The sequence below is a fragment of the Heteronotia binoei genome, chromosome 4 (assembly GCF_032191835.1).
Source record: "Heteronotia binoei isolate CCM8104 ecotype False Entrance Well chromosome 4, APGP_CSIRO_Hbin_v1, whole genome shotgun sequence".
In the NCBI taxonomy this organism is placed as follows: domain Eukaryota; kingdom Metazoa; phylum Chordata; class Lepidosauria; order Squamata; family Gekkonidae; genus Heteronotia; species Heteronotia binoei.
Window position 1 is genome coordinate 143,436,092 of NC_083226.1, and position 27,163 is coordinate 143,463,254.

Sequence of the window (27,163 nt, forward strand, 5' to 3'; positions counted from 1 at the left end):
TTCAATTAAGCTAACTGGAACTGAACAGGAATCCCAAGAAGTTTCCAAGAAAGTCCTCTCACCTCTCATTCCTGGCATTCAGATCAATAACCAAGGTCTCTTACAATCAGTGTGCCTTTAGTCACTAGCAGACCCTTTTGAAATTACCGTAAGTGTTTTCATTATCTACAGACGATCCAGGAACATATTTGGGTTAAATTCATTAGTTTCTTTTGTCTTTAGATAAGTTGACCAGGACTGCCCACCAAATCCATTACTTTGCTCAGGCTCAACCTAACCCAGAAAACATGTTTCCGGCCTGATACCCTTTCCTCTTTGACTTTATTTGGAACTACCCCTAGGATCCAAGACAGCCTTCTCTCCCTTTTGTGCAGTTAGGACAAAAACCAAGCGCCTACCTCTGATCCCTCCCCTTTTCCTAGGCACATATAGAAAATATTTTGGTTTTGTGTGTTTGTTGCTTGCCCTATATAGATAGCTTATAGTTTCATTTCAAACTGGCTCCAAACAACTTGTGTTTGTGTACCTGCAGAGGTCCTTTGGTATGCAATATCTATAGCTCCTTCCCCATTTAGATTTACTTGCTGCCTGAACATCTGGGCCTCTGAGACTGGTAGTTATAAAACTCTCTCACCTTGGCCTCTGCTTCCCTGCCTGACAAGGATAACATGTTCAGGTGCATAACATACTTGGTATTAGTAGAAAAGAGCAAAAAGTCCAGTAGCTCCTTAAAGACTAACAAAATTTGTGGCAGAGTCTGAGCTTTAGATACATTCTTCTTTAGATACATTCTTTAGATACTTCTTCAGATACATTCTTCAAGTACCTGAAGTGAGCAGTGATTCATGGAAGCTCATATCCTACCACAATTTTTTTCTTAAGTCTTTAAGGCACTCCTGACTCTTGCTTTTTTCTATTGCTACAGATAGACTAGCATGGCTACCTAACTTGTACATTGTATTATCTGACTGATTAAGATATACAAATCACCCTGCATGGACACTTATACCATTTCCCCCTTTAAAAAAAAAAAAACTACAATAACATGATTTTCTCTTTCTCTGGATCTAGTGCTCCTGCTAAATTGCTTTCCTCCCTCCTAATTAAAGAAGGATACTGGATTTATACTCCGCCCTACACTCTGAATCTCAGAGTGGCCTACAATCTCCTTTACCTTCCCCCCCCCGCCCCCGCAACAGACACCCTGTAAGGTAGGTGGGGCTGAGAGAGCTCTCACAGAAGCTCTGAGATAGCTATGACTGACCCAAGGCCATTCCAGCAGCTGCAAGTGGAGGAGTGGGGAATCAAACCTGGTTCTCCCAGATAAGAGTCTGTGCACTTAACCACTACACCAAACTAAATAAATATTCCTTACTACTAGTATGGGAACTTTTTTGATAGAATTGGTATTCATTTGTTTTCGACAATGTTGAAGCCTAAGCGAGCAGCTCCTGAGGCAAAGAGTAAAGGGAGGGAACAGGAAGGTAATTTGCTCACATAGAGCTATTTTAAAGAAGTGCAGAAAACATGAGAAGTGTGACAACTTTATGGGTTGAAGCACTGTCCCTTATCATTTTTGGCCCTCTAAAAACCCAGTATTTTCAGCCTTTTAGAAACAAAACAAGCCTGTGATCTAATGTTACATTTGCTTATATCTCCATCATGTCTTATAAGAAACATTATAGGTGTCTAACGATATTGGACTACACCACACACAAGAGTTTAAAATACAGTAAGAATTTGAAGCAAAAAACCTACATAACAACAACGTGCTGCTAGGGCTTTTCATACATCCAGCATTTAAAAAATGTACCATCTCCTGCAAAGTTGTGTCATCAAATAGCCCTTCTCTAATGCATGGTACACAGAGCCAAACATGAATTAATGGCTGCTATTTCAAACACAAACATAATATAAGTGATTTTAAATATATCATGTTTGTATTTGTTTTCCTATTCCAATTTTTTAAAAGGAACAGATTCCTTTTACATAAGCAATTTCACCACAGATTCTACTCATGTTTAAAGTCTAGACTGTGGAACTTTAGCATTAGACACAGAGAAGACAAGGATTTTCAGGCATATTGGTATTCATTAGGCATCTGCTCGAGTGTACAAGAAGTAGTTTGGAAGAACAGAAAATTTAATTAGTTATTTTCCACAAAACATACATTTGTTTTTAGAAGTTTTTCCCTTTTAAGCGTGAATTATAATGACTGCGTTATCTGATTAAAAAAGCAAAACAGACACAATAAAAACTCAATGCTTCATTAGCATGATTGCTGAAATACAACTTGTTCAAATTTAAGAGAAAGTAATTTAAATATAATTAAAAATAAAATTAGGCAGTAAACAAACCTGCTTTATTAAACTTGCAACATACAGAATAGGAAAACATTTCAATATATGCAGTAACAGAAAAATAATCTTGCAAATTTGCTCCAATGTCTAGAGTGGGTATCCAATATGTGGCCCAAAAGCCGAATCAAGACTGGACCCAACAAGTTCTCCCTCAGTGGCCTTTAGTGATACCTTTCAGACCTAGGGTTGCCAAGTCCAATTCCAGAAATATCTGGGGACTTTGGGGGTGGAGCCAGGAGACACTGGGGTGGAGCTAGGGAGGAGGGGGGGAAATGGCACCAAGGAGCGTGGCGAGCCGCCCCATCTCAGAGCGGGCGATGCCACTGCGCGGCTGCCGCCTCTTCTCTGCTCACCGTAGCTGCTCCTCCGAGATGGGCTCAGGCTGATTTACAACTAGAGAGCTCCAAATTTGCAACTGATCTCCAGATTATAAATATCACTTCCTCTGGAGAAAATGGCAGCTTTGGAGAGCAGGTTCTTTGGCATTACATCCTGCCATGGTCTTAAATATTAAGACCATCTGCACTTTATTGTCATCGGCACTTTGAAATAATTGTTATTTAAAAACAACAGCACTTTAGTCAGTATAAATTCTTTCAACCCTCCTACCCACTGGACCTTATTTCCCAAATTATTAGGATTGGATAAATGTATTGGTTATTTAAATTGATTGCTCATTGATTAGCTAATTTAAAGGATTTATTCATGGCAAATTAATTGGAAGAAGGACATTGACTGAAGGTTTTATTTAAGGAGCCAATGGACTTAATAATTTATTACTGTTAGCTAATGAATTAGGATTGTGTTGGGAAGGTTTTTATATTAAATAACTATTAGAATATTAGTGGGTAACTTATTGATAGGTCGATTGGAGCTGGGAGGGTTGAGAAGGGACAAGCTTAAACATTCGGTCAGTTGAAGGGCTGGTGGATACCAGTAAGAGATGACTGGTCTGGGGATTCTGGTACTCCTGGGGAGGGGAAGGTATGACGGTGGGAACAGGCGGAAATGTAAGGGAAGGGGATTGAGACAAGATAGTGCTCGACCACCTTCCAGCCTGCTTGCTTCCCATCCCGATCTTGCTTCCCATCCCGATCTTGCTTCCCATCCCGATGGTGACAGGTAGTGGGGCAAGGCGAAATTACTCACCTCCGTCACTGGTGTTATGTAATGCCAGGTCCATTAATAATACCTCCATCCTTCGGGAATTCCTGCTTGAGCAGGATATGGACCTGGCATGCGTGACCGAGACCTGGGTGCGTGATGGGGAGACCGTAGCTTTCTCCCAGATGGCCCCCCCAGGATACTCAGTCTTTCATACGAGAGGCTTACTCCTTCCGGGCCCTCCCGGCCCCGGAGATCAAGGGCATTGAATGTGCCGGTCTGGCGTGGGACGTTGGGGAGGGGTTGGCGATCTGGCTGGTGTACCGACCGCCTAATGCAACGGCCAGCGCCTTATTATCCCTGATGGAGGCCGCAGCAGGATGGGCATTGGAGCACCCGAGGCTTCTGATCCTGGGTGACTTCAATGTTCATGCCGATGACGCGACCTCCAATCAGGCGATGGACCTGGTGTCTTCCATGGCGACACTAGGACTCTCCCAATTAGTTACAACGCCCACTCACCAGGCAGGGCACATGTTAGACTTGGTCTTCGCGGCGGGAGTTTTAGTGAACGATCTTGCTTCTATAGCAGTGCCATGGTTGGATCACTATGCCCTCAAGGCTCGTGTGGACGTCCCACCCCAAGCCCGTTTAGGCGGCGAGCATATTTTAGCTCGCCCGCGGAGCCTGATGGACCCAGAACGGTTCCTGATGGCCCTGCGGGATCCCTGGCCCCCTGGCGATTCCCTAGATGACCTGGTGGAGTCTTGGAATGACAGGCTCTCCAGGGCCATCGATGAGATCGCACCTAGGCGTCCTCTGCGCCCTCGTTTAAAGCCGACACCTTGATATAACCAGGAGTTGCGGCGTTTAAAACGGGGACTCAGACGACTAGAGAGGCAATGGCGGTGTACTCGAGACGAAGCGACTCGAATATCTTATAGAGAGTTTATGAAGTCCTATGAGATGGCAGTCAAGGCCGCAAAGAAAACATACTTTGCGGCCGAGATTGCGTCTGCAACTTCGCGCCTGGCACAACTGTTTAATATAATTCGGACTCTTACAACACTGCCACAGGGCAGACCAAATTCTAACGAATTGGAAATTGGCTGTGAGGCTTTTGCGAATTTCTTCGCGGATAAAATCGTGTCGCTCCACTCCGACTTCCCTGCCATATTAGATACAGTTAGCGAACCTGAGGCTCCGTGCCTGTCTTCGGATCGTGTTCTGGACGGCTTTGGTGCTCTCAGCCTGGAAGAAGTTGACAGGATCCTCCTATCTGCACGCCCAAAAACTTGCAAATTGGACCCGTGCCCCTCCTGGCTTATTAAGACCTGCCAGAGGGAGCTGAGATATCCTGTACGGGATATCATAAATAGATCCCTATTGGATGGGCATTTTCCATCAGTGCTTAAAGAGGCGGTGGTCCGTCCCCTCTTGAAAAAAACGTTAGACCCGGCCGAATTGGCACATTATCAGCCGGTCTCGAATTTGCCCTTTTTGGGCAAACTTATTGAGAGGGCAGTGGCGTTGCAGCTACAGAGCTTCCTGGAGGACGCTTCTGTCCTTGACTCCTGCCAGTCTGGTTTTCGCCCGGGCCATGGGACGGAGACAGTGATGGTTGCCCTGGTGGATGACCTTCAATGGCATCTGGATCAAGGCGGCTCGGTGGTGCTGATGTTGTTGGACCTATCGGCAGCGTTCGATACGGTCGACCATCGGTTGCTGGCTTGCCGCCTTGGCCACGCGGGGATTCAGGGGCTGGCCTTACAATGGCTTTCCTCCTTCCTTGACGGTCGGGGACAAAGGGTGGCAATTGGGGACGAACTGTCCCGGAGACACGCGCTTGATTGCGGAGTGCCTCAAGGGGCAGTACTTTCCCCGATGTTGTTTAACATCTATATGCGCCCCTTTGCCTAGATTGCCCGAAGGTATGGGTTGGGTTGTCATCAGCATACTGCTCTATCTACTTATGGACGGCCGGCCTGCCTGCGCCCCAGAAAACATGGACCGGGCGTTACAGGCGGTGGCTAGGTGGCTTAGGCTGAGTGGGCTGAAGCTGAATCCGGTGAAGACAGAGGTCCTTTGCTTGGGTCGTTGTGGCCCGGGAAGGGAAATCCCCCTACCAGTCTTTGACGGGGCGCCGTTGACAGCGGCGCACAGAGTCAAAAGTCTGGGGGTACTATTGGAGCCTTCACTGACAATGGAGGCTCAGATAGCAGCCACTGCCAAGTCTGCATTTTTTCATCTTAGGCGGGCGAGGCAGCTGGCTCCTTTCCTGGAGCATGACAACCTAGCAACGGTGATTCATGCTACGGTCACCTCGAGGTTGGACTACTGTAATGCCCTCTACATGGGGCTGCCCTTGTGCTGAACCCGGAAACTGCAGTTAGTGCAGAATGCCGCTGCCTGGCTGTTATTAGGGCTCCCAAGATGGGAGCACATTCGGCCGAGGCTTCGGGATCTGCACTGGCTGCCAATAATATTCTGAGTCCGGTACAAGGTGCTGGTCATTACCTTTAAAGCCCTATATAGCCTAGGACCTGCCTACCTTAGGGACCGTCTCTCCCCACACGTTCCCCAGAGAGTACTAAGATCGGGCTCGCAAAACCTGCTAGTAATCCCCGGGCCAAAGGAGGCCCGTCTGAAATCCACCAGGGATCGGGCCTTCCCGGTAACGGCGCCTTACTGGTGGAACCAGCTGCCGGAAGAGGTGAGGGCCCTGCGGGACCTAGGGCAGTTCCGCAGGGCTTGCAAGACAGTCCTCTTCCGGCTGGCCTACAACAACTAATTGTCACTGAGAATTTTTGGATGGAGCTAGAATGCATTTTGACAGACCGCTGTTTTTTATGTCCTATGTTTTATTAATTTATTGTTTTAACTGTTAACATCTTAGCTGCTCCTCCGAGATGGGCTCAGCCTGAGCCCATCTCGGAGGAGCAGCTACGGTGAGCCGAGAAGAGGCAGCCGCAGCGCAGCGGCGTTGTCCGCTCCGAGATGGGGCGGCTGGCCACGCTTCTTCGAGCCTTATTCACTATCCAAGCCTCAGCTGGGGAGAGTCGCGGGCGGGCGCCGGAAGGCAAAGCCGGGCAGGAGGCTCGCTCGTAAGGGTCCTCAATGCCCCGGTTATGGAGAAAGGGGCACCCTTTGGACTGCCTCGCCTGTGCATGCTGTCAGCCGCGCTGCTGCTGGAGCTCTGCCCCTGTGGCTCTCACGGCGGGAACAGACAAAAAAAGCTAGCCTCCTCAGCCCAGAGGAGGGAGGAAAAGGGGGCATTTGTTGCAACAGAATTAGGTCCTCCTTTCCTTTCTCTCAGTTCTTCGGCAGCCTCTGGCTGAGTTGGCCAAGTTTGTGAAGTCAGAAGGGAGAAGGGGGGATGGGAAGAGGCAGCTAATGGAAACCAAACCCGTTTGCTGCTCCTGCAATGCTGAAACCCTCATGGCTGGTCTCTCAGGCCAGCCCTTCCAGAGTAACGCGCGACAGGCTGCCCAGCAGAAAGTTCTTTCCTTCTCCGGCTCAGGGTGGGCCCTCCAGAGAAAACATCCGCTTCACAAGCATTGCCCCGGCCTTGACTTTGCAAACATCTGCAGGCAGGCCAGAACTGCATATGTCTTCCGCTTAAGGAATTCATCGGCTTTTCTTTGCTTGCAGCTGAGCAGACAGCGCCTATTGTTGCTGCTTGTATTTAGAAGCCAAAGCCTCAGCCGCCTTCACCTTCTGCTGGAAGTGGTTGTACAGAAACGCTCCGGAGGCCAAGCAGGCGAGGGCCACCAAGCAAAAGCCAGTTTGCAGAAGACCCTTCTGTCTTCTGGTGCACAGCCCATTCCCCATGGCCAGGGGAGGGGTCCCTCCAGCCACAAGATCTCCGGGACCTCTCCCTGGCTGCTAGAACACCTGGCCCCAAGTTGCAGATGGCGGCAGTTAGCCCTATCTTCTAGCTGCAGCAGAAAGCTGGACACCCTTCCGTTATTGCATTTCTTTGGGAAGTTCAGGTGCTTTGCAAGAATGGCTTGAAAGGAAATGGGGAGGGGGAGGGTTGCCAGAGAAGGAGAGAAACAGTTTCTTCTTCTTTTTTTTGGCACTTGGGAGCGAGGTGAGTGGAAGAAGAAGAAAGAGGAGGATGTGGAGCTGGGTGGAGCTGAACTAGGAAGGAAAGGGGTAGCGGCGGGTGGCCACTGGCCACGCTCCTTGGCGCCGTTTTCCCCCCTCCCCCCGCTTCCGTTTTTTTGGGGAGCGGGGGAAGAGGCTGGAAATTCTGGGGTCCCCCGCCAGGGCGGGAGGGTTGGGAAGCCTATTCAGACCAACAGTCTCTCTCTGATAATGATGTTGGTCTAAAGAACAGGAGTTCAATCTCTCTCTCTCTCTCTGTCCTGCTTTCCCTCCTCCAAAGCATACTTCAAACTCTTTTTGATGGAAAGGCTCAGTATTCTTGCAGTGCTGGGGAGAATATCATATATGTACTCCAAAAGCAAGTGCACATACACTATTCTTTCCAGAATGCTATCAACTTCAATGAAAATGTCTACTCAAGAATTCCACATGACAGAGTGCCCGTAGAGTTTTCAAACACAGCATTCTATTGCAGTCCTACATACTTCTTCAAGTTTAATCAATTTTAACATGGTTTTCATGCATGTACAAAGAAATACAACATCTAGACTTACAAGGCACTAAGAAGCTTAATAAGAAGCTGCTCAATTAAAAGCCTACAACATTTTATTCCTTATAAAAGAAAAACACAACATAAATAAATACTATAGGAAAGCTTCCTGACGATATAAATGTTGAACTGAACATAACCGTGTCAAAGAATAAAAATCTTCACGAAGCTGAATAGGAAATAGTCATAGAAAGTGGTTTATGAACTACACGACAATATTCAATGAAGTCAAAGGAGAACACTCCAATACAGTGTATTTTAAAAAATGAAAAAGCTATTTCCAAAAAGATTAAATTTTTAATCAAGCTTGACTGAGTTTATGTCATATAGGTTTTAGTGGAATAAAACTCTCCTGAATCTTTACTGACTCTATAAAAACTTACCAATTCATATAAGCTGTTTTTGACACATTTATTCTAAATAAATATGCAAAGGTAGCAACAAGACAGATTTCTACTGAAGCAAACAGTCATGTCTTTGAAACAGATAAACGTCTACACATCCAGACTCCATATATAGCTTGTGGCTGGTTATATATATTGATATAATTTTAAATATAATAAATACATGGCTAATCTATAGCAACAAGAATGGACTAGATCAGGGGTCCCCAACACAATGCCTGTATGAACCACAGTACTCAACACCTTTGCTCACACCTATCAAGTGTTTTAGACAGTGGGAGTGGCCAGGTGGAGCACCTGCCCACCAGGACATCTGACTGGCCACACAAGAGACAACTGTGCAGATAAAAACTGACATTGTTTTCAAGGCATCTGCCTCCACAATATTAGTTTTATTCTTTCTCTCCTATTTCCCAGTGCATTTTATGAAAAATTAACTCTTCCTGTCTCCTGTATTTGGGTTGAGGGTGTGTGTCTCCCCTTCCATCTCCTGGGGTGACCATTTTGTATTTGGTTCTGCTTCCCATGACAGAATTCCAAAGATCCACCCCTGCCTCAGCAGCAACAGATAGTTACTATTCTCCACAGTTGCAATATACAAATCAGACATAACTAGTCTCACTGTAGGCCAAGGGACATAGCTAGTTTTGGACAGACCAACCACATACATGCAATTCCTCTACAGCCAGAGCTAACAAAATGTTAATAATGGTGTTCTCCATGTGATAATGGGTTTGTGCAGTTTCCCTGTTGCTGCAGATACAGTGCAATGGCAATAAGCCTTCAACATAGCGGGTTTCCCCCACATATCCCCTGCCACCCTGGGCAGCAACCACTCCCCCTGCCACCAGGGGATTTTTGTTCTGTTTTTAATCAGCAGCTGAGTATTATTATGTTACAAAAATCTATCCTGCTCTTTACATTTACTTTTTTCAAAAAATGAAAGCTGTGAGTCTCTCAGTCTTTCCGCAAGTGAGTAACATATTTCTGTAAAGAAAAGCTAGAGACTTACTGCTGGAAATTCAGATAACCTGATAGATTGTTATAACATTGTATAATAAACAATTGCCATTAAAAAAAACCCCCTAAGTTGGCAGTGGAAAATGACTGTGCTAAGTGCTGTCAAGTCACAGCTAAATTATGGCAACTCTGGGTGGTTTTCAAGGCAAAGAGATATTTAGAGTGGATTGTCATTGCTTGCCTTTACATAGCAACCCTTGACAGAAAAAAACCCTAAGTTGGCAGTGGAAAATGACTGTGCTAAGTGCTGTCAAGTCACAGCTAAATTATGGCAACTCTGGGTGGTTTTCAAGGAAAAGAGATATTCAGAGTGGATTGTCATTGCTTGCCTTTACATAGCAACCTTCCAAGAATTAGCCAGGACTGACTCAGCTTAACATCCAAGATTTAGCTAGCCTGGGCCATCCAGATCAGGGCTCTCAGCTATATGGGGAGTCTGATATTGGATTGAGGCAAAAGTGTATTAGGGGAGGGTGCTAAAGCCTTTCCCTTGTACCCTCTTCACAAACTGAAATGGCCACTGGATAGCCACTATTTGTCTCGTTGGGGAAACTTAGTTTCCAGACAGGTCAAACACGGGGGGGGGGGGGGAGAGGGGCTTTGTTCTTCCCACATACCACAGACCTAATATGAATTGAGCCCACACGCATTTGAGAATTAAATTTCTCAACACAGAGCTCCTAGTGCATGACCAGTTTGAGAGGTCTGGCACAGACTTGGGAAGTGTAACACACATGAAAGCTCATACTTTGAATAAAACTTTGTCAGTCTTAAAGGCATCACTGGAAAACTTTGTTCTATGGCTTCAGACCAACACAGTTACCCACCTGGATATATAATAAGGGCCTCTAAGACACAATGAACACAGGGTGAACTGAATAAGACAATCTGCAGTATTTCATATCCATATGTGGATCAAATCTTGAATGCATTGGGGTACATGTGGATTTAAATCAACCAGCTAATTGTTAACAGTGTATTTTTTCTCTTGGCACAAGATCACATATACCACAGTATTCTGAACCACCTTCCCCCTCACAAAAGAGTTTTCTACATGAAATATATGAAGAAAACACATGTTTTGAGTAAACAACACCCTTGCAAGCTACATACCAGCCTTAATGTTTGCTACTTCAAAAAAGATTGGTTTAAACCTTTAGAAAATAATGGGCAGCACTGCAGGCACCACAAAGCAAGTAGCAGTTCCACTCCTCCTTTATGTTCCCTTAGACTGGAAAGAAAGGGAGAGGCATCATCTCATGTGTCTTAGGTGATATGATTAACATGCAGCCCAAACCTCTAAACTGGAACACCCCAAAACTTTCAGCAGAATTTACTGGAATAGTCCATTTTACTCCTTTACTGTTAAAAGTATCTTCTATGTGGCAGCAAATGGCTCAAATCCAGCTTATGATTTATTAGGAGGAAGCGTGCAGTATGAATTCCAAAGAACAGTGAAGAGCTAAAGGCTTTTGTCCCTACTTTGAGAACAGTATCTGGGAAACAGTTAGAAATGTGGAACAAAAGATCTAGGGTGAGGAAGCCTTTGTGGGATTGTACATAGAACTTTTGTCAGGACTCAGATGAGGAGAAAATAATATTGATAGGGCTTAGGACAGTGTGGTTAGTCGTAGCAACTGGACAAGAAATGGGTAGTGTTTCAGGAAAGTGTTATTTTTGTTGCTCTTGGCAAGCATGGACAAAACTGCGAGTGGGAGGGAGTTGGTGAGTGTGACATGGAGAAATTACAAGAAAAAGCTGGCTCCATAACTACTTTTCCCTTATGCCTTGCAGAAATGCCAGAGAACATGCAGCATTAATGCTAGAAGTGGTGTTAATTTTAAGGTTTAGTGCTTAAGCCATACATTTACTTGTTTTGAACTATACATGATCCAAGAGGTCTGCTTATATGATGAAGGAAAGTAACGGGGAGGTGGGGGTGGTCTCCGAAGAGCTGGCAGGTGCATAAGCCACAAGACTCTGCCTACCACGGCCACCCCATTCCTCGCTGGTGGTGTGGCGCCCACATCCAGCTCAGTTGAGCCACACAAACCCTTCCAGACCCACCGGCCACTCTTCATAAGCCTCATCAGCTCAAAGACACCCAGAACGCAATCCTCAGGCGGACAGTGAACCTTTTCTGACCACCTCCCGCAAGTTATTTTATCTCCGCCCGGCGGGAGGCAAAAGGACCTATAGTTTATTCCCAGCCTGACAACAGCAGCAGCAGTAGCTGCTCCGGGCTCCTCGCCCGTTCTAGGAGCGGCCCTACCAGCTGTTGCAACCGCCCCCTCTCTCAGGCCTCCACCCGCTCTTTGCTCGGATCCGCTTTCTCTCTCTGGCACTCACTGTGAAGAGTGGGAGTCTTTCCCCGTGGTTATGGGCCCTCGCGCACGCGGGTCGCACTTATTTCCGAAGCTCGCGCCACTAGTCGGGATAGCACACCCCGGCGCGGCGGCGCGGCGCAACCTAGTGACGTCATTAAGACTCGCTTTTCTCATCATCCTATCGCACTCTCCTCTCCGCGATACCTCAGAATGCTCCTAGTCACCTTAGCAACCGGGAAGGAAGGGGAGGCGAGAGAAGTATTCTCCGGGCATCTCCAGGGTGCGCGGAAGGAAACGGAATTCCTTTCTTGCAGAATAAGAGGAAAATGAAATACGGATCTCCGTCAGGCGCACCTGAGTTCAAGGGGTTTTAACTCCTGATTGGATTTAAATTGACTCGTTGCACGGAGACTCGGGAAAGTTCACACTTAAATAAAAGGTAGAACAAAGTTTAGAAGAGTCCAGTGACAACTTCAAGACCAAAAGACCAACGAAGTTGAATAATATTGTTCGTCTCAGGCCTCAGATTCAGTGGAAGCTCACAGGAGCGCAGCTCCTGAACCTTTCTGAGAGTTCCACCTCCTCCTGAGAGTTCCACCTCCTTAACCATTGACTAGTATGTGCAGCTGCATAACAATCCCTGAATGGAGCTCCACCACCTATTTTTCTGCAAAACAACCCATGGTTCGTCTTAAAAGTACTACTGGATTCTAACGTTGTTCTGCTGTTTCAGACCAACACGGCTGCCCATCTGAAATGAATGCTGCTCGTCTTTTCCCCCTTCTCCTAAAAGCCCTTGTTCCCCCTCTTCACACATCCCTGCCTCATCTCCAGTTGAGCCTCTGCTTGCTTCTAATTCTCACAACAAGCACTACAAACCGGCACTCCTACATCCAGAGGAATATAACAGTAAAAGAAGTGAATTTCCTTAATAATAATAATACTTTTTATTTATATCCCGCCCTCCCCGCAAGCAGGCTCAGGGCTGCGAACTCCAAAGTATATTCTCAAAAGAAAGCTACTGTCTTCTGGTGCAGAGGTGCAGTGGAAATGCTGCACTATTTGCTTGTTCTTTTGTGCATAAAATCATACTGTGAATTGTGGCAATTTTTTATTAAGACAGGAAATGTGCATAAGGGAAATACAAATAAGACAAAACGAATCATACATCTGAAGTGAATTCTGACTCACAAAAGCTTGTGTTTGCATAAATTCTATTAGTATCCAAAGTACCTTTAAAATTCTGTTTGTTCTTGTTGCTGTAGACCAACACAGCTAGCTATATGAAAAGGGAAAAGCAATCTACCAGTACTGGACAGAGTCTGCTTTGCATAGAGCCAAACTATTACTAACAGCCAAGCTAACTAAATGTTTGAGTCCAGTAGCACCTTTAAGACCAACAAAGTTTTATTTAAGGTATAAGCTTTCATGTGCACACACACTTCTTCAGATACAATGAAATGGAAATTACGAGTCATTACATACAGGTAGAGGGTGAACAGTAAATTAGCATACAGCATAATGAAGATGTTTAACAGATTCAAGGCCCAAACAAGAATAACAAGCTTAGTTTATAGAGTTAGTTACCATTTGTTTGGGTTTAATTCTGTGGGGGAAACACAGTGAAAGAAATAAATGTCAAAATTGGAGATCAGCGGGCAAATGCATCACTTGTGGAATGCTGCCATTACACTCCTCTGTCCCCATATAGACTAAGCTTGTATTATGCTAATTTACTGCTCAGCCTCTTTCTATGGTTGTGATCACGTGCTAAATAGAGCAGTTTCAATCCACTTTCAAACTGGATTTTGTCAGTTCACACAGTAAAATCAAAGTGGAAAGTGGATTGAAACTGCATTTAGCATGTGTGTTCGTATATGTAAGGACTAGTAATTTCCAATTCATTGTATCTGAAGAAGTGTGTGTGCACACAAAAGGTCATATGAATAAAACTTTGTTTTGCTGCTTCAGACCAACTGGCTATTCACCTGCTAACAATCAGCGTTGCTTTTTAGGTCTACGTTATGTGATGAAATAAACTGAAAGGGCTGGCATATCCAAGGCATAGCAAAAAGCAGGTCACGCTTTTGTAATTAGGTACCTATCGGCTCCACTGATTTTACTAACATATAGACGATCAGGTCAAAACACACAGCGACGCCATTTTGTATCTCCGGAATATCATGGCCAAAAGCGGTATTTTTTTTAAACTGAATGTTTAGTTTGTGTCTCACTTCACTTCTTTTTCTTCCTTATAGAACTTAGCTCCAGTTTCTGTTTGAGAGTGCGCATGCGAGAAGGAAATTCAGTAAATCCTACTTGTGTGACTATTTCCTCCTGCGCAAGTTAGAATTACGAAAGACAGCAGCTTTTTGAGTGAAGTGCTTTATGGGAGTTGTAGTCGTAAAACGCTTTCACTGCATTTAGTATATGAGCAGGGAAACTACTTGTCCCAGCATCCCTCGCCAGCGAGGGGTTTTATGACGACTGCTGCTCCTTCCTCGTGTTTCCCTAGTTGTGCGGCGAGCGTGTTTCTGGTGTATCAAGTATTAACATGCCGAAAGTGAAGACGAAACCGCGGTCGCGGCAGCAGCGCCGTGAAACAAAAGCATCGGGACCAGGTGGGTCCCTGCTTGGTAGTGAGAAGGAGATTCCTGAGTGAGGACAGGCTTAGAGGGCAGGGCAGCCATGGCTCTTCCCCGGAGCAGGCAAAAGTTGTGTGAACCTTGCTGGTCTAGAATCAAAAGAGGAAACGCAAACTGTTTATCAGAATTAAGAAAAATGACACAAAACTCTGTACAAGATTTCGGAGCCCTTGCTGACTCCTGTAGCCAGCCGTTCTGTCCTGTACCGACCTCGACAGGCAGGAATTTTAGCAGTTGCCGCAAAGTTCTCAACTGTAGATGTATCAAGAAAGAACCCTGTAGCACTTTAAAGAGGAACAGATTTATTATGGTAGATGTTTTCGTGTGCTAGATCCATTAGCATGCATGAAGACCTCAACTGGCCATACTTGGTCAGAATGAAGTGCCGTTTATCTTATGGTTGAAAAGCTTCCATCACAATGAAACTATTACCCTGTAAAATGACACAAGCTGAAATAGGAAGGCCTGGTTTTCTTTGATGGGCAGGACTGCCTCTAATAATTTTATTATTCTGGGCCTTCATATTTCAAATATTCCCTTGGTTGGTCAATCTGTTTGTCGTTGCTAATCCTTTGGTAGTTATAGCAGGGTAGGCTCTTTCTAATCTCTCTTCAGTTCCTTTTGCCACCTTTCTCTGCCTTCAGTGTCATCACAGTCCATCACTTCACAGGAGCTGGTGTTACACCTTGAGAGGCAGCAATGAGGAAAGTATGCGTGCTAAAGCCTTGCCAGTTGATTTCTGTGATAAATTAGAAGGAGAAGATGGGAAACTTGACCGCTGAGCATTGATTCCACACAGCAGTCATTGAGCCTCTTGCTCAGAATCACCAAGTCAAACTGGAAAGCTGTTGGGATCTCTGCTTGTCAGTTGGCTGTAATCTGGAGAGCCTACCTTTTAACAGTATCAATGTAGTTAGAAGGAAAACATATAGCAGTGACAGCTATGCCACTGGTCCAGCTAGGCCAGTCTACTTTGACTGGCAGTGCATTTCTAAGGTCTGGAGCAGAACCTTTCTCGGCCTGGCAGCCTTTCACTGGATGCTAGTTGAACCATTCTGCACTTTACAAAGTTCATGCTTTGATGCTGAGATACAGTCTTTTATGATATATTATTTTTCAATCACTCAATCTCCTTCATTCTTTGCTGTGAAAGGTCTTTAATCAGTTATGCACTGTAGCAGATGGGAAAATAGGCTGAGAAGTGCAGTCCATGAAGGAATGGAGTTGAAGGCACAGCAGTGTCAGCCTCTTATGCTATGCCATTATTTTTTTAAAAGATGTGTAGTAATTAGAAGTGGACAAAGACCTGAAAGTCCTGGATTCAAATCCCTATATTATTACAAAGTTTGCCTGGTTACTCTGGGACAGTCACACACATGTAGCCTTGCCTGCCTCAGAGAGTTGGGGCGAGGACCAAATGGGGAAAGAAAATCCCTGAGCTTTTTAAAGGAGGGGGATGGCAATGATGAATGTACTAGATTGGCATGTATAGTTTGGAATACAATTTTAATGAGTAAATAAATTTTGTATAAAGATCTATGGGAAACGAAAATATCCTTTTCCTATTCCAATAGTAAATAATGAAAATCAGGCATGAAATACAGTTTCTTATCTGATTAAAGCAGCTGTATGTTATTTTGAAGAAAATATGTCTACTTATAGTTTATCATCTCTGGTTTTATATATGTTATATGGAAAGGTATACATAGAAGACACTATATTTTCAGCTTAGGTGTATTTTAATTTAAAATAAAAATATCCCTTTTGAAGATGCTACAACTTTATTCAGAAATGAATAGTTTTATTTTACCAGCATGTGGAGAATAGAAATAGTCTGTTGATTCTGAGAGGATTTTATTTGGTTATGATATCAGATCTTGACATAGGCATCTTAGATGAAGCTTTCATCCCATGCTTAAAGAGCTCCTTAAAAAGCTATTATTTCTATTAGACAGTCTGATAACCCAATCCTATACATGGCTATTTGAAAGGAAGTCTCATTTACTTTAGTGAGACTTATTTTCAAGAAAGCATTTAGTAGCTTAGCAATGCAGTTTTCTTATTTTATGGTTTTGTGTTTTCTGTAGGCCTCAGGTTTAACACTGGACTTGGTCAGCATATTTTGAAAAACCCCCTCATTGTGAACAGCATTGTAGAAAAGGTAGGTGATAATAATAACTTCAAAAGCACTAAGATTTTTAAAAAGTATCAAATGGTATATATATTCCATCCAATGTTCCCTCTAAGCTAGAGTCTAGTGAGCAAAAATTCTACTTTGTGAGCTGCTCGCATTAAAGTTGTGAGCTGCTGCATAAATTATTGTGCTCTGGGGCCATTCTTCCTGAGCTAAGACAAAAATGTGTGAGCTAGAGGCTAAAAATCTGTGAGCTAGCTCACACTCTCAGCTTAGAGGGAACACTGATTCCATCCTGTCATAGCTCCTATTGCTATATTGTAAATATATATCTTGCATAGGATTTTCTAGCATGAATTTGTATGTCATTCCAATCTGTTAATTTTTAGGCTGCATTGCGTCCAACAGATGTTGTTCTAGAAGTCGGTCCTGGTACTGGCAACATGACAGTGAAAATGTTAGAAAAAGTTAAAAAGGTAAATATTTGCTTCTCGTTCCCTCTCCCTGGGGGCTCGGGGGAGCTGGTTGATCACCTTTGCACTTCAAGGAATTAGGAAGAGATTAAAATTACCAAAACATCAGTTGACCATATAGGAAAGCAGAAGTACTAAATGAAAGCATTCCTCCCTCCCCCCATCCCACCCCCAGTGCTTTAGTTTGTTTCTGCATGAAAACCTCTTGAGGTTACTTACAACACATTTTCTAAATTTCTTTCTTGTATACATCGGTTTTAGGAACATGGCATACTGCTTATAAACACTGAATAATTGTTGTGGTACTGCGTACCTAAATACATACTGTTCAAAATACTTCTAAGGCATTTCAATTGTATCCTAGAAAAGCAGAAATTGTCAACAGTTTTTAATGGCATATGGTAAATTGCTTCTTTAGATTTCTCGTAAGAAAATCTGAGATTAGAAGAGTGCTCTCATCAGCAATGGTATTTGATGCATTTTGTTGCAAAAGAGATGAAGAAGAATTTGATAGCTTCTAAACCTGAGACTCAGCTAAGAAAATCCTGGCACAGTAGGAGCCTTCTGCCATATAAATCATTTTCTGAATCAGGAATTGGATTGAATGCATATATAAATCTGCATCCTGTTGGAGACAGGGATATAATCATTCTGAAGTGCCTCAAACACTAGGTTAGATCTAGCATAGTGACTTTATTGCAAAGAATGAACACTGCCTAAGATCTTGCATATGAGCATGTATTCTACTCAAAGCAGTGCAGTGTGGCCAGCTCTTCTATGCCTATGGAGAAAGGATAGTTGAGCTTAGTTAAATGAACTCAAGAAGGCTTGTGTTCTCAGTCTGATCTCCTTTTTTCTCTCCTCTTCCCCCCCTCCCCCACTAGTCCATTAAACTGCTGCAGGTTCCCCCCTCACAAGTCATATAAAGGGTTGTTGGGGTGTATGTGTGTGTAAGGCCATTTTCCATACAACCACACTACTGCCACAGCGACCCTTTACTAAGCAATGCTGTTTTCTTCTTTGAATTTTAAAGAACCCTTTTGGGGACAGAATTGGACTTCGGGAGTGTGCACTTTAGAGTACATACTTCTGAGCCTAAGCCTCCCTCCCCCTAGTTTAGGACATAGACTAAACTACCAATCTGACTTCTTACTGTGACCAATAAGCCTTTGTACAAAGCAGCTTAAAGGCTCTCTCTGTGTGTTTTGATTCTTATACAGCTTTCAGCCACCTTTAAAAAAGAAGAGCATGGGCAAAAGCACTTTACATCTGTGTTGACTTTAAGCCAGTCCAGTGGTTCACTGTATATGAACCAAATACAAACTGATTGTACATTATTCTCTTTCAGGTCATTGCTTGTGAGCTGGATGTAAAGCTGGTTGGTGAACTCCAGAAAAGAGTCCAGGGCACGTAAGTACTCCTAAAAAGAGCACTATTGTGTTTTTATAGGCCATAAGCTGTCTTGGAATTGAGTTAGTGAGATAATGGTATTTCTGTTCCAGACATTTGACTAGCAAACTCGAAATAAAGATTGGAGATGTTTTGAAATCTGATCTGCCTTTCTTTGATGCTTGTGTGGCTAACTTGCCTTATCAAGTAAGTTCAAAACAGTCCTATTGGAATGAAAAGTCAATGCAGCTTCTGGCTCATACTATTACATGTTCTGGATAACCATCACACTTGTTCTTCTTTTCCCCCTGCCCAGATTTCTTCACCTTTCATTTTCAAGCTGTTGCTACACCGGCCTTTCTTCAGGTAGGAAGAAGACAATGTACAGTATATTTTAGTTTTACAAGTAACTATTAAATGGGAATATTAGCAGTCTAAAATGCAAGTGGTATTTCATATTGAGAATTTGCAGTTACCAGATAAGTGTAGGGGTGGTGGGCAGAATTGCATGATTTGGGCCCTCCTAAAAATAGCTATTTATCCATGAAATGTAAAGTATTAAGCTTTGCGATTTGAATATCTGAAGCTTTGAGATCAAAGGATGTTCACCAAACCTTTACTTTTTGTTGCTATTCCCCATCAGTTGATGTTTAAATTAAATTTAATCCACAAATCTTTATTTAGTGCTTCCCCTTAATCTCTAACCTGTCTGGAGAAGTACCACATAAAGGATTCTTAGAAAAGAAACTTACATTTCAGTCCTTTCTGGGGAGCAAGCCTCATTGAGTAAACTTTAGTAGAATTCTGAGTAGACTTGTTCAGGATTGCATTGCTAGTGATGCAAACATCTTGTAGGCATCTAACACATCTAAATCTCTAATAGCATCTTTGAACTGATAAACAAAAGGTTTGACACCTAAAAAGCACAATAATTAAATATGCCTTTAGCGTGTGTCTGTCACAAGCAAGCCTGAATGTAGTAAGTGAATAAATTTCATAGGTGAAGTTCAAAGACTGTGTAGAAGAATACTCTGAGGGGACTCTTTGAAGCTTCTGTTGCATTTAATGTTGGCTACTGCCCCTTAATAACCATCTGCATCTATATTAAATGGGGTGGCTTTCAATGCTGTTGCCGTCATGTAGGTGTGTATTTTGCCTCTCCAATTCTCTGCATCCGCTGAATGTCCATTGGGCTAAAGAGCTGAAGCTGTTAGCTGTGCTGAGCCAGGCAGAAGCATATTGGTAGAGTTATAAGCAGAGTAACACCTTTCTAGGCTCATCGACCTCAGTGGACTTAGGAAGGTGTAACTGCTTGGAATGGTGTTGTAAGGCATTAAGTAAGTTTCCCACAATTTTAATTCTTTTTTAAAACAGGCAAACAAAATACATTATCGTACTTTGTGGAAATTAATTTTCTAAGTTTACAATACAGTATGAGAAGACATACTCTTCTCTGTCCTGAATTTACCCCCAGGCAAATTCAGTGGGTTGAGCTTGAGAGTAAAAGTTATTCTTTTTGCCCCCACTCACCTTCCCTGAATAGATGTAAGAAAAATTCAGCCTTCCAGGCTCACTAAATGGTGTGCCAGCTCATTTGTTGTCATCTTTGACCTCTTTCCAATCATGGGTTCAGACCTGGGCATTAGAAAACAGATAGTTTTACTGTTGCTTTTATTGTAGGTGTTGTTTTTTCTTGTTGTGTTTTATGTTTGTTTGTTGTTTGACTGTTTTTTGGTATTACTAATAACCAATGTTCTCTCTAAGCTGAGTTAGCAATGAGCTAGCTCACAGATTTTAGCCTGCAGCTCACACATTTTTGTCTTAGCTCAGGAAGGATGACCCCAGAGCACACTAATTTATGCAGTAGCTCAGAACTTTAATGCTAGTAGCTCACAAAGTAGAATTCTTGCTCACAAGACTCTGCAGCTTAGAGGGAACATTGCTAATAACAGTGGCATGTATGGTACCAGTCCAATCAGAAAAGTCAGAAATCTTTCTTGAGCTAAAGTGACATAACATAACAAAACACAAAGCTCCCAGCTTTGTTAAACATAGTACACTGCATATCAGTATCTATAGAGCTCTCAACATAAGAATATACCATAAAAATAATCATCACTGTCTGGCTTTTTCAGGCAAGTCCCTAATCTCAATATGTATGATTCAGTGTTTGAGTCCAGTTTTTTTTTTAAACTTCTAGGTGTGCAGTACTTATGTTTCAGAAAGAGTTTGCTCTTCGTTTGGTTGCCAGGCCAGGCTCTCCCCAGTACTGCAGGCTTTCTGTTAATACTCAGTTATTAGCCCGTGTTGATCATCTGATGAAAGTAAGTGGAACAGTAGATAACTAAAGTGGGCGTGTGGAAATCTAAATCAGAGGCTTAGGAGGAGTTCTTGGAGGAATGTAAATAAGTTCTTTGTCTTAACTGATGCCAACAGGTTGGAAGAAATAATTTTAAGCCGCCGCCCAAAGTTGAATCCAGTGTTGTAAGGATAGAACCAAAGAACCCGCCGCCACCCATCAATTTCCAGGTGCGAATCATACATATTGATATAAAAGCCATGGAAACCACTGATGCTGTTAGTGTGCAAAGTCCCCACCCCACCCCACAATGTATGAGACACTCTTACATGTGTCCTTCTCAAGATGTCTATAAAATATAGTCTAACAATGAGGACTGTTTCTAACTGTGGTGAGCTTTTTCGGAAGCTAGCTCTTTACACTATGATAACATCAAGAATCAGGAAACGATGATTTTCCTTTTATGAGAAAGATTGGAAACCGGACCTTCCTAAGGCAATAAATTAGTTTAAATGCTACTTCAATAAGTAATATTTAGTCTTTAGAGCAGTTTTTTTGTTGTTGTTAATCAAGTTATGGAATAATGGCTTGGGATGTACCTAAAACTGCCATGGGCATTGGGGGGGGGGGTGTGCATGTGGATGCTTTCTACAATGCCCCCTTTCTGCAGGAGACCAGTGAATCCCACCCCAGGATATTCCCCGTGTCCCTCTTTGTCCAGGAACTGCATTTCAGGATAGTGTTTTGGGTTGCAGCATTGGAGTGGAACTGGTGAACCACTGCCATTTCATTGTGCCTACAGAAATTGTGTGGAATCCAGCCCAGTATGTTTTTGCTTTACTAATCAAGCCTGAGGTTTGAAGCTGAGCTCTTAACATTTTGCATCAGAGTTGTGGACAGTCAAAATGTCCCTCTCATTGGTTTTGGAAAAGTCCAGCTAGATGGAGGAAATAGATAAGCCCCTAAATCTGGGGCATACATGAGAACAAAAACATACCTGGATGGCTTGTAAAGGTAGTGTCTGATTATTTAGGGTGGAAACTGTAAAAACTGAGCAGGGCTGCCTGTAGAGTGGCACCTCCTGTAAGCAGGCAAGTGTTTTAGATGTTGTGGCACATTGGCATCCTGGAGAAGAAGAAAACGAACTACATGGATAAGTGTCAGGTTGACGAAGGGACAGTTTAGAGAAGCCTGAAGGGGGAAGGAAGAGCAGGTGAAACTGAATAAGAAGCAGTCAGGAGCCCCAAAGTAACCAGATGCCTGTGGGGGATATTTGCTGGGAAGCGAGGGGATGAGTAAGGAAGACGCTCTTTCAAATTATTAGAAATGCTGTTTTAAATCTCTTTTGTATATATATATATTAGGAGTGGGATGGTCTACTCAGAATAGTCTTCATCAGGAAAAACAAAACACTCTCAGCAGTTTTTAAGTAAGTTACTCATGACAGTTTAATTTCCTTACTTTACCTTTTTCCTTTACCTGGATTATTTGTTTGTTACACTATCAAAGATGGGCTGGGATGGGTTTAATCACTCAGAAATTTAAGGACCTGTGCACATGTGCATGCATACACCATGGACTGGGTACTGTGTGAAGCTTTTGTGGAGATGGCAACCACTGCTAATAGTTCTTGTGATGAAGTAGGAAAAGGGGATGGGAGGAGAAGATGGTGAACCTGACTGATGAGCATCTGAGTCTGCACACCAGTTGTTGTTAAGACAAAGCATTGAGCCTCTGCCCAAAGACCAACAAGTCAAGCCAAGAAGCTGTTGGGGTTTTTTACAGGGTTGTATGCTAGAGAGCAGCCACAGGTTCTTAATTCCTGGCTGTTCTTGCATGACTGCTGCTCTTGCTGCTTTTCCATTTCTCCAGTTCCTTTTGGAGTGGAGGGAATGCTTTTCCTGAAAGCAAATTAAGAGGCTTGTTACACTATCCCCATCTTCTCCTCTGTATTTTAGATACTGATACTTACTTGTTCCCTATGAATTGAAGATTCTCTGGCAAATATCCTGGAAAACCAGGATAGCATATGTGTGAGCGAGCGAGCCACTCTTGTTTGGTATACAGGGTGGCAAGTGCTAAAGACATCCTAGTTCTTCTGCTGCCTTCTCTGAGAACACAAAGTAGTTCTAGAAGGTTCCAGGAATAGACCAGAACTGGAACTTAGAGCCAATGCTTCCTTTTCCCTGTAGCAGTTTTTGTGTTCTTCCAATATGCTTTAGTTTGCATTACTGTTATAGGTGGAAAGCACTAGTTGAGTCAAAGCCGACTTATGGCAACTCCATATGGTTTTCAAGGCAAGAAATAGTTTACCACAGCATGCCTTGCACAGCAACCCTGGATGTCTCTTAAGTGATTTCCCATTCAAGTAGTAATTGAGGTTCACCCTGCTTAGCTTCTAGAATCTGGTGACATCGAGCTAGCCTGGCCCATCCAGGTCAGAGCTGTTACTCTTACTAACGATAGACAAATGATCAGGCAATGAGTTGATTCAGAGGAAGTGGCAGACAAGATGGTGGTCATCTTTCCAATAGCTTTCTAGTTCTTTCTTTGCCAGTGACTTCATCAACTAATTCGGATCATTTGAAGAATATTACTTTTACACTTGTGTGTGGGGAGTCTATATAATTACCTTTCTTTTTTGTTTTTCTTTTGTTAAACTTAATTCAGCTCAAATGCTGTGAAGCGACTGCTGGAACAAAATTACCGAATTCACTGCTCACAGAATAACTTGGTAAACATTTTAGCATTCCTCTTGGGAAGGGTGTAGTAGTGAAACAAATGTTTATGAAAGCCAGTGTTTTAGTCTTGTTAACAATATATGCTACTTTTTTTTTTTTACACTGACAGAAAATTCCTGAAAATTTCAATATTGGGAATCTAATACAACAAATCTTACATGACACAGGTTACGCGGAAAAACGTGCTCGGGTAATGGATATTGATGACTTCATCAGGTAAAACCAAGTGTGGGTTTTTTCATGCTTAAGTACTTTGTGTGTTTGTTAAAGAGAAGCTTAAGCTCCAAACTCATGATAGCAAAAATAGATGAGAACATCTGTCTGTGCTACAGCTACATCCACTATCAGTGGCTTTGACCTTGTTTTTCTGCCCTGGTATGTGTAATGTCAGAGGGAGTAGATGTGGTTGGTTCACATAGAGCAGCAGTGTTTTAACTGTTGAACCGTGAATGTGCTCACATGCAAAAATATGTATCTGAGAAGGTCATGTTCATGCAATGTATCCACTGGCTTTTTCACAAGTGGGATGTGTGAATGGGGTCTTGTCACACAGGCATTTATGTCTTTGGATCCTGGAAACTGCATGCAATTCAAGTTTAAGAAGGGACCCTCAAATGCATAAGTTCCTGTAGCTCAATACTGTCTACTCCAACCAGCATCTACTCCTACGGCAAAAAACCTTCCCAGCCTAGCTGACCTGGATAACCCAGGCAAGCCTGATCTCAGAAGTTAAGCAGGGCCGAGCCTGGCAAGTTCTTGGATGAGAGACCTCCTTGGAATACCAGGATTGGGAAGCAGAGGCAGGCTGTATCAAGCCACTTATCTGAATATCCTCCATGCCCAGTAGGGAGTCACCAGAAGTCACCATAACTTTCAGGCATGCACACACACAAAATACAAAAATACTTAAAAAAACAAACAAACCCCAAACCTTTCCCAGGTCTTTGATGTGTGAAAATTAATTATCCTCAGGTTTATTTCAACATATTGCTGCACGTAGATCCTAGACATGGAGGTGCTGTATGAACCAATGCATGATGATGTACAGAGTCCAGGTGAAAAGTCAGCAGTAAACCTACACAGGGTGCATCACTCTCAGAGCTATGATTAAGTAGAGGTTTTAAGGAAGCTTCAGCCCATTTTTGGAATCCATAATAATAAATAAGGACTGCATGCACATGCCATGGAATATTGCTATATGCTATAATGCCTTTATTGTGCTATAAGAATCTTTGCAACTGGATTGGTTTGTACACATGGAAGAGTCTAGATGTGAATGACGGCTTTAATGTAACAATAGCACAATATCCAGTGGCATGTGAATACAGCCATGGTCTATGTAGAGAAGGGCTTCTAAAAGATGTTGCACAACTCACTATTCACAGAAAGCAGTGCAGTTTTACTGATGCTTCTCTGTTTCAGTTGTGACTTGTGGACAGTACTCCTGAGGGAGAGAAGGGTTGGTTTTTTCCTACATCTCTCTGCAACCAGCATCAATAAGGGATGAGGTGGTGCAATGGACTGAGTGTTGCCAAGATGCAGCAACATGATCAGAAGTAGACATTGCTCATGATTTACAGCAGTGCAGCAGCATTGTTTTAATGATACCATGATGTATGTTACATGGGGATGTTCTGTAGCCTGAGCTCCGTGACTGATGGAAATACATTATTCTTCCCAGGGCGCCATGTGTCTATCCTTGTATGCTAGTGGTATATAGGATGCTACCTAGCTTGTGGCAGGATTGCAGCCATTTAGGTGGGCCCGCTGAACTGGGTTGCAGAGTATTCAGTGCAGGAAAACAGTTGCTTCCAGGCACCGAAGACAAACTCTCAGTGGTTCCTGCCTTCTTTTCATGTAAAAGTCAGTTCCTAAAACTTCTTAAGTAGCTTAAATTCTCTTACTGACTTTTGTACAACAGTGCAATTTAGCCAAGCTGACAGCTCTAACCAGTGACCCACTACTGATGGCAGCTCTGGAGGAAGAGCATGTGAGGCTGTACAATGGGTGGTTTAAGGTTATCTGTGTGCAAATCTTGAAAGCAGGGTGGAGCCATCTGGAACTGTTCTTTTTCAAAGAAAAATGCCCTTTTTCATTTCTCCTGTTATGGAAGCTAAGAGATGATGGTGGCCAAGACACACTTGAAGGGGCAACACCCACCCCAAATATAATCTTTAAGGCTGAACATTTTGTTTTTCAGAGTTCTGCATGGCTTCAATGCAGAAGGTATCCACTTCTCATAAAAGAAAATCACCTTTCGATGAACTGAACTACATGCGTAAAGATGGTATTGGAAATTCACTCATGTTGAGTATAAACTAATATGGTGTAGCCAGCTACATTCAATTACATGGAACAGTCAGAAGATAGAAGAGAAATAATGATCATATTTATAGTGTGATGAAAAGGAATGTAAACCTATGACAGGCTTTTGTCATACTGTTTGCTGCTTCCAGTAGATGCCAACACAGAGATCCTTAATACAATTTATGGTGGTACTGAGCACTAAACATGTATGCCAGCCCTACTACTTTTTTCAAGACCAGTTCCCTTACCAAAAGCTTCATGGATTTTCTACATTAAGTATTCAGATTTTTTTTGCATCAGGTTTATATATTTAATGTATACCCTAAGTTATATGAAGTCTTTAAGCTGTTTTGATTTTGAATAAAGTTGCTACCTAAAATAAATTAAATATTATTATTATAAAATACTTCAGCTGTAGCTTTAAACCATTCAAAAGCAGTATGTAGAATGTACTCTACTTGCTCTTAAACCCATTGAAATCAACAGAACAAATTACTTGTGATCAGAGTTAAGAACAACATAGCAGTTACAAAGGGTGGGGAGGGGGGGCTTCTTTGTTTGATTTTACAAGATTGGTATGCTGAAGAGTGATTAAGAAACCTGTTTGTGCTGATACCAGCTTTCACTGTATATCCCACTGAACCTGACAATTTGAAGTTCATTTGAGAAGCCATGGTGTCTCCTGAAAGACAGCTCAGTATTGAGTATCTTTCAAAAAAGCAAAAAAGGTCTTTGTTCTGTAAGTGGTGGTATGGAAAACAATTAGCTTTTTAACAATGAAATCTGCATCAGGGAAAGGGCAAAGTTGTAGTTTAAATTACTTGCTACTATTACCACATATAGAGAGCTAGAACCAGCAGGTCATATGTCACACTCATGGTAGTATAAACCATTACATTTTCATTCCTCTAAGAGCTAAAATATGATACTGCAGGAACATCCAGCCTGTAGTCCTTAGCAGTGTTAATACCTACACAGTAAAGGGCAATAATAATTCCACATTTTGGGCTTGAGCAACTCTTCCATCCCACTGCAGCTTAACTATTTAGAGCCTCATTAGTATGATCTGCTTATGTTTTATTAGCCACCAGCATGATCTTGATGTAAGTGGAAACAACTTTTTTTGTCCAGTGAAATTTCTTACCTGTAATGCCAGAAGTTCAGGTGTACTACAGCTCTTTTAGCTGCAGAATATGGACATTCAAGACACAATGTTAAGTAAAAGCGGATTCAGACTCGCAGGTTGGGATACTCTTGTGACTGCTTCACAGTTGTAGGCTTGGTTCTTACTTAGCAGGGG

The 27,163-nt window shown here is 42.9% G+C and overlaps 2 protein-coding genes across 2 annotated transcripts in view; one reads left to right on the top strand and one right to left on the bottom strand.

The window, feature by feature from the left end:
• Nucleotides 1-12,024, bottom strand: part of IPO11 (importin 11) — a 107,162-nt gene extending 95,138 nt beyond the window's left edge. The window contains exon 1 of the mRNA XM_060235924.1: nucleotides 11,898-12,024. The gene's annotated coding sequence lies outside the window, so the exon portion shown is untranslated. The remainder of the gene's footprint in view (nucleotides 1-11,897) is intronic.
• Nucleotides 12,025-14,347: 2,323 nt separating this feature from the next.
• Nucleotides 14,348-26,246, top strand: DIMT1 (DIM1 rRNA methyltransferase and ribosome maturation factor). The gene is made up of 12 exons (XM_060236436.1): nucleotides 14,348-14,496; nucleotides 16,608-16,681; nucleotides 17,044-17,130; nucleotides 18,476-18,537; nucleotides 18,630-18,723; nucleotides 18,833-18,882; nucleotides 20,717-20,840; nucleotides 20,953-21,045; nucleotides 22,180-22,244; nucleotides 23,486-23,549; nucleotides 23,666-23,772; nucleotides 25,757-26,246. The coding sequence occupies exons 1-12, from the start codon at nucleotides 14,430-14,432 to the stop codon at nucleotides 25,797-25,799; spliced, it is 930 nt and encodes a 309-aa protein (XP_060092419.1). The 5' UTR covers nucleotides 14,348-14,429; the 3' UTR covers nucleotides 25,800-26,246.
• The last annotated feature ends 917 nt before the right edge of the window (nucleotides 26,247-27,163 follow it).

What these genes read in the sequence shown, in the direction of transcription:
- DIMT1 (XM_060236436.1), top strand. Translation starts at nt 14,430, where the DNA reads ATGCCGAAAGTGAAGACGAAACCGCGGTCGCGGCAGCAGCGCCGTGAA. An exon ending in CTACACCGGCCTTTCTTCAG is followed by an intron (nt 18,883 to 20,716) that starts GTAGGAAGAAGA and finishes TTAAACTTCTAG; the next exon opens with GTGTGCAGTACTTATGTTTC. An exon ending in ACACTCTCAGCAGTTTTTAA is followed by an intron (nt 22,245 to 23,485) that starts GTAAGTTACTCA and finishes AACTTAATTCAG; the next exon opens with CTCAAATGCTGTGAAGCGAC.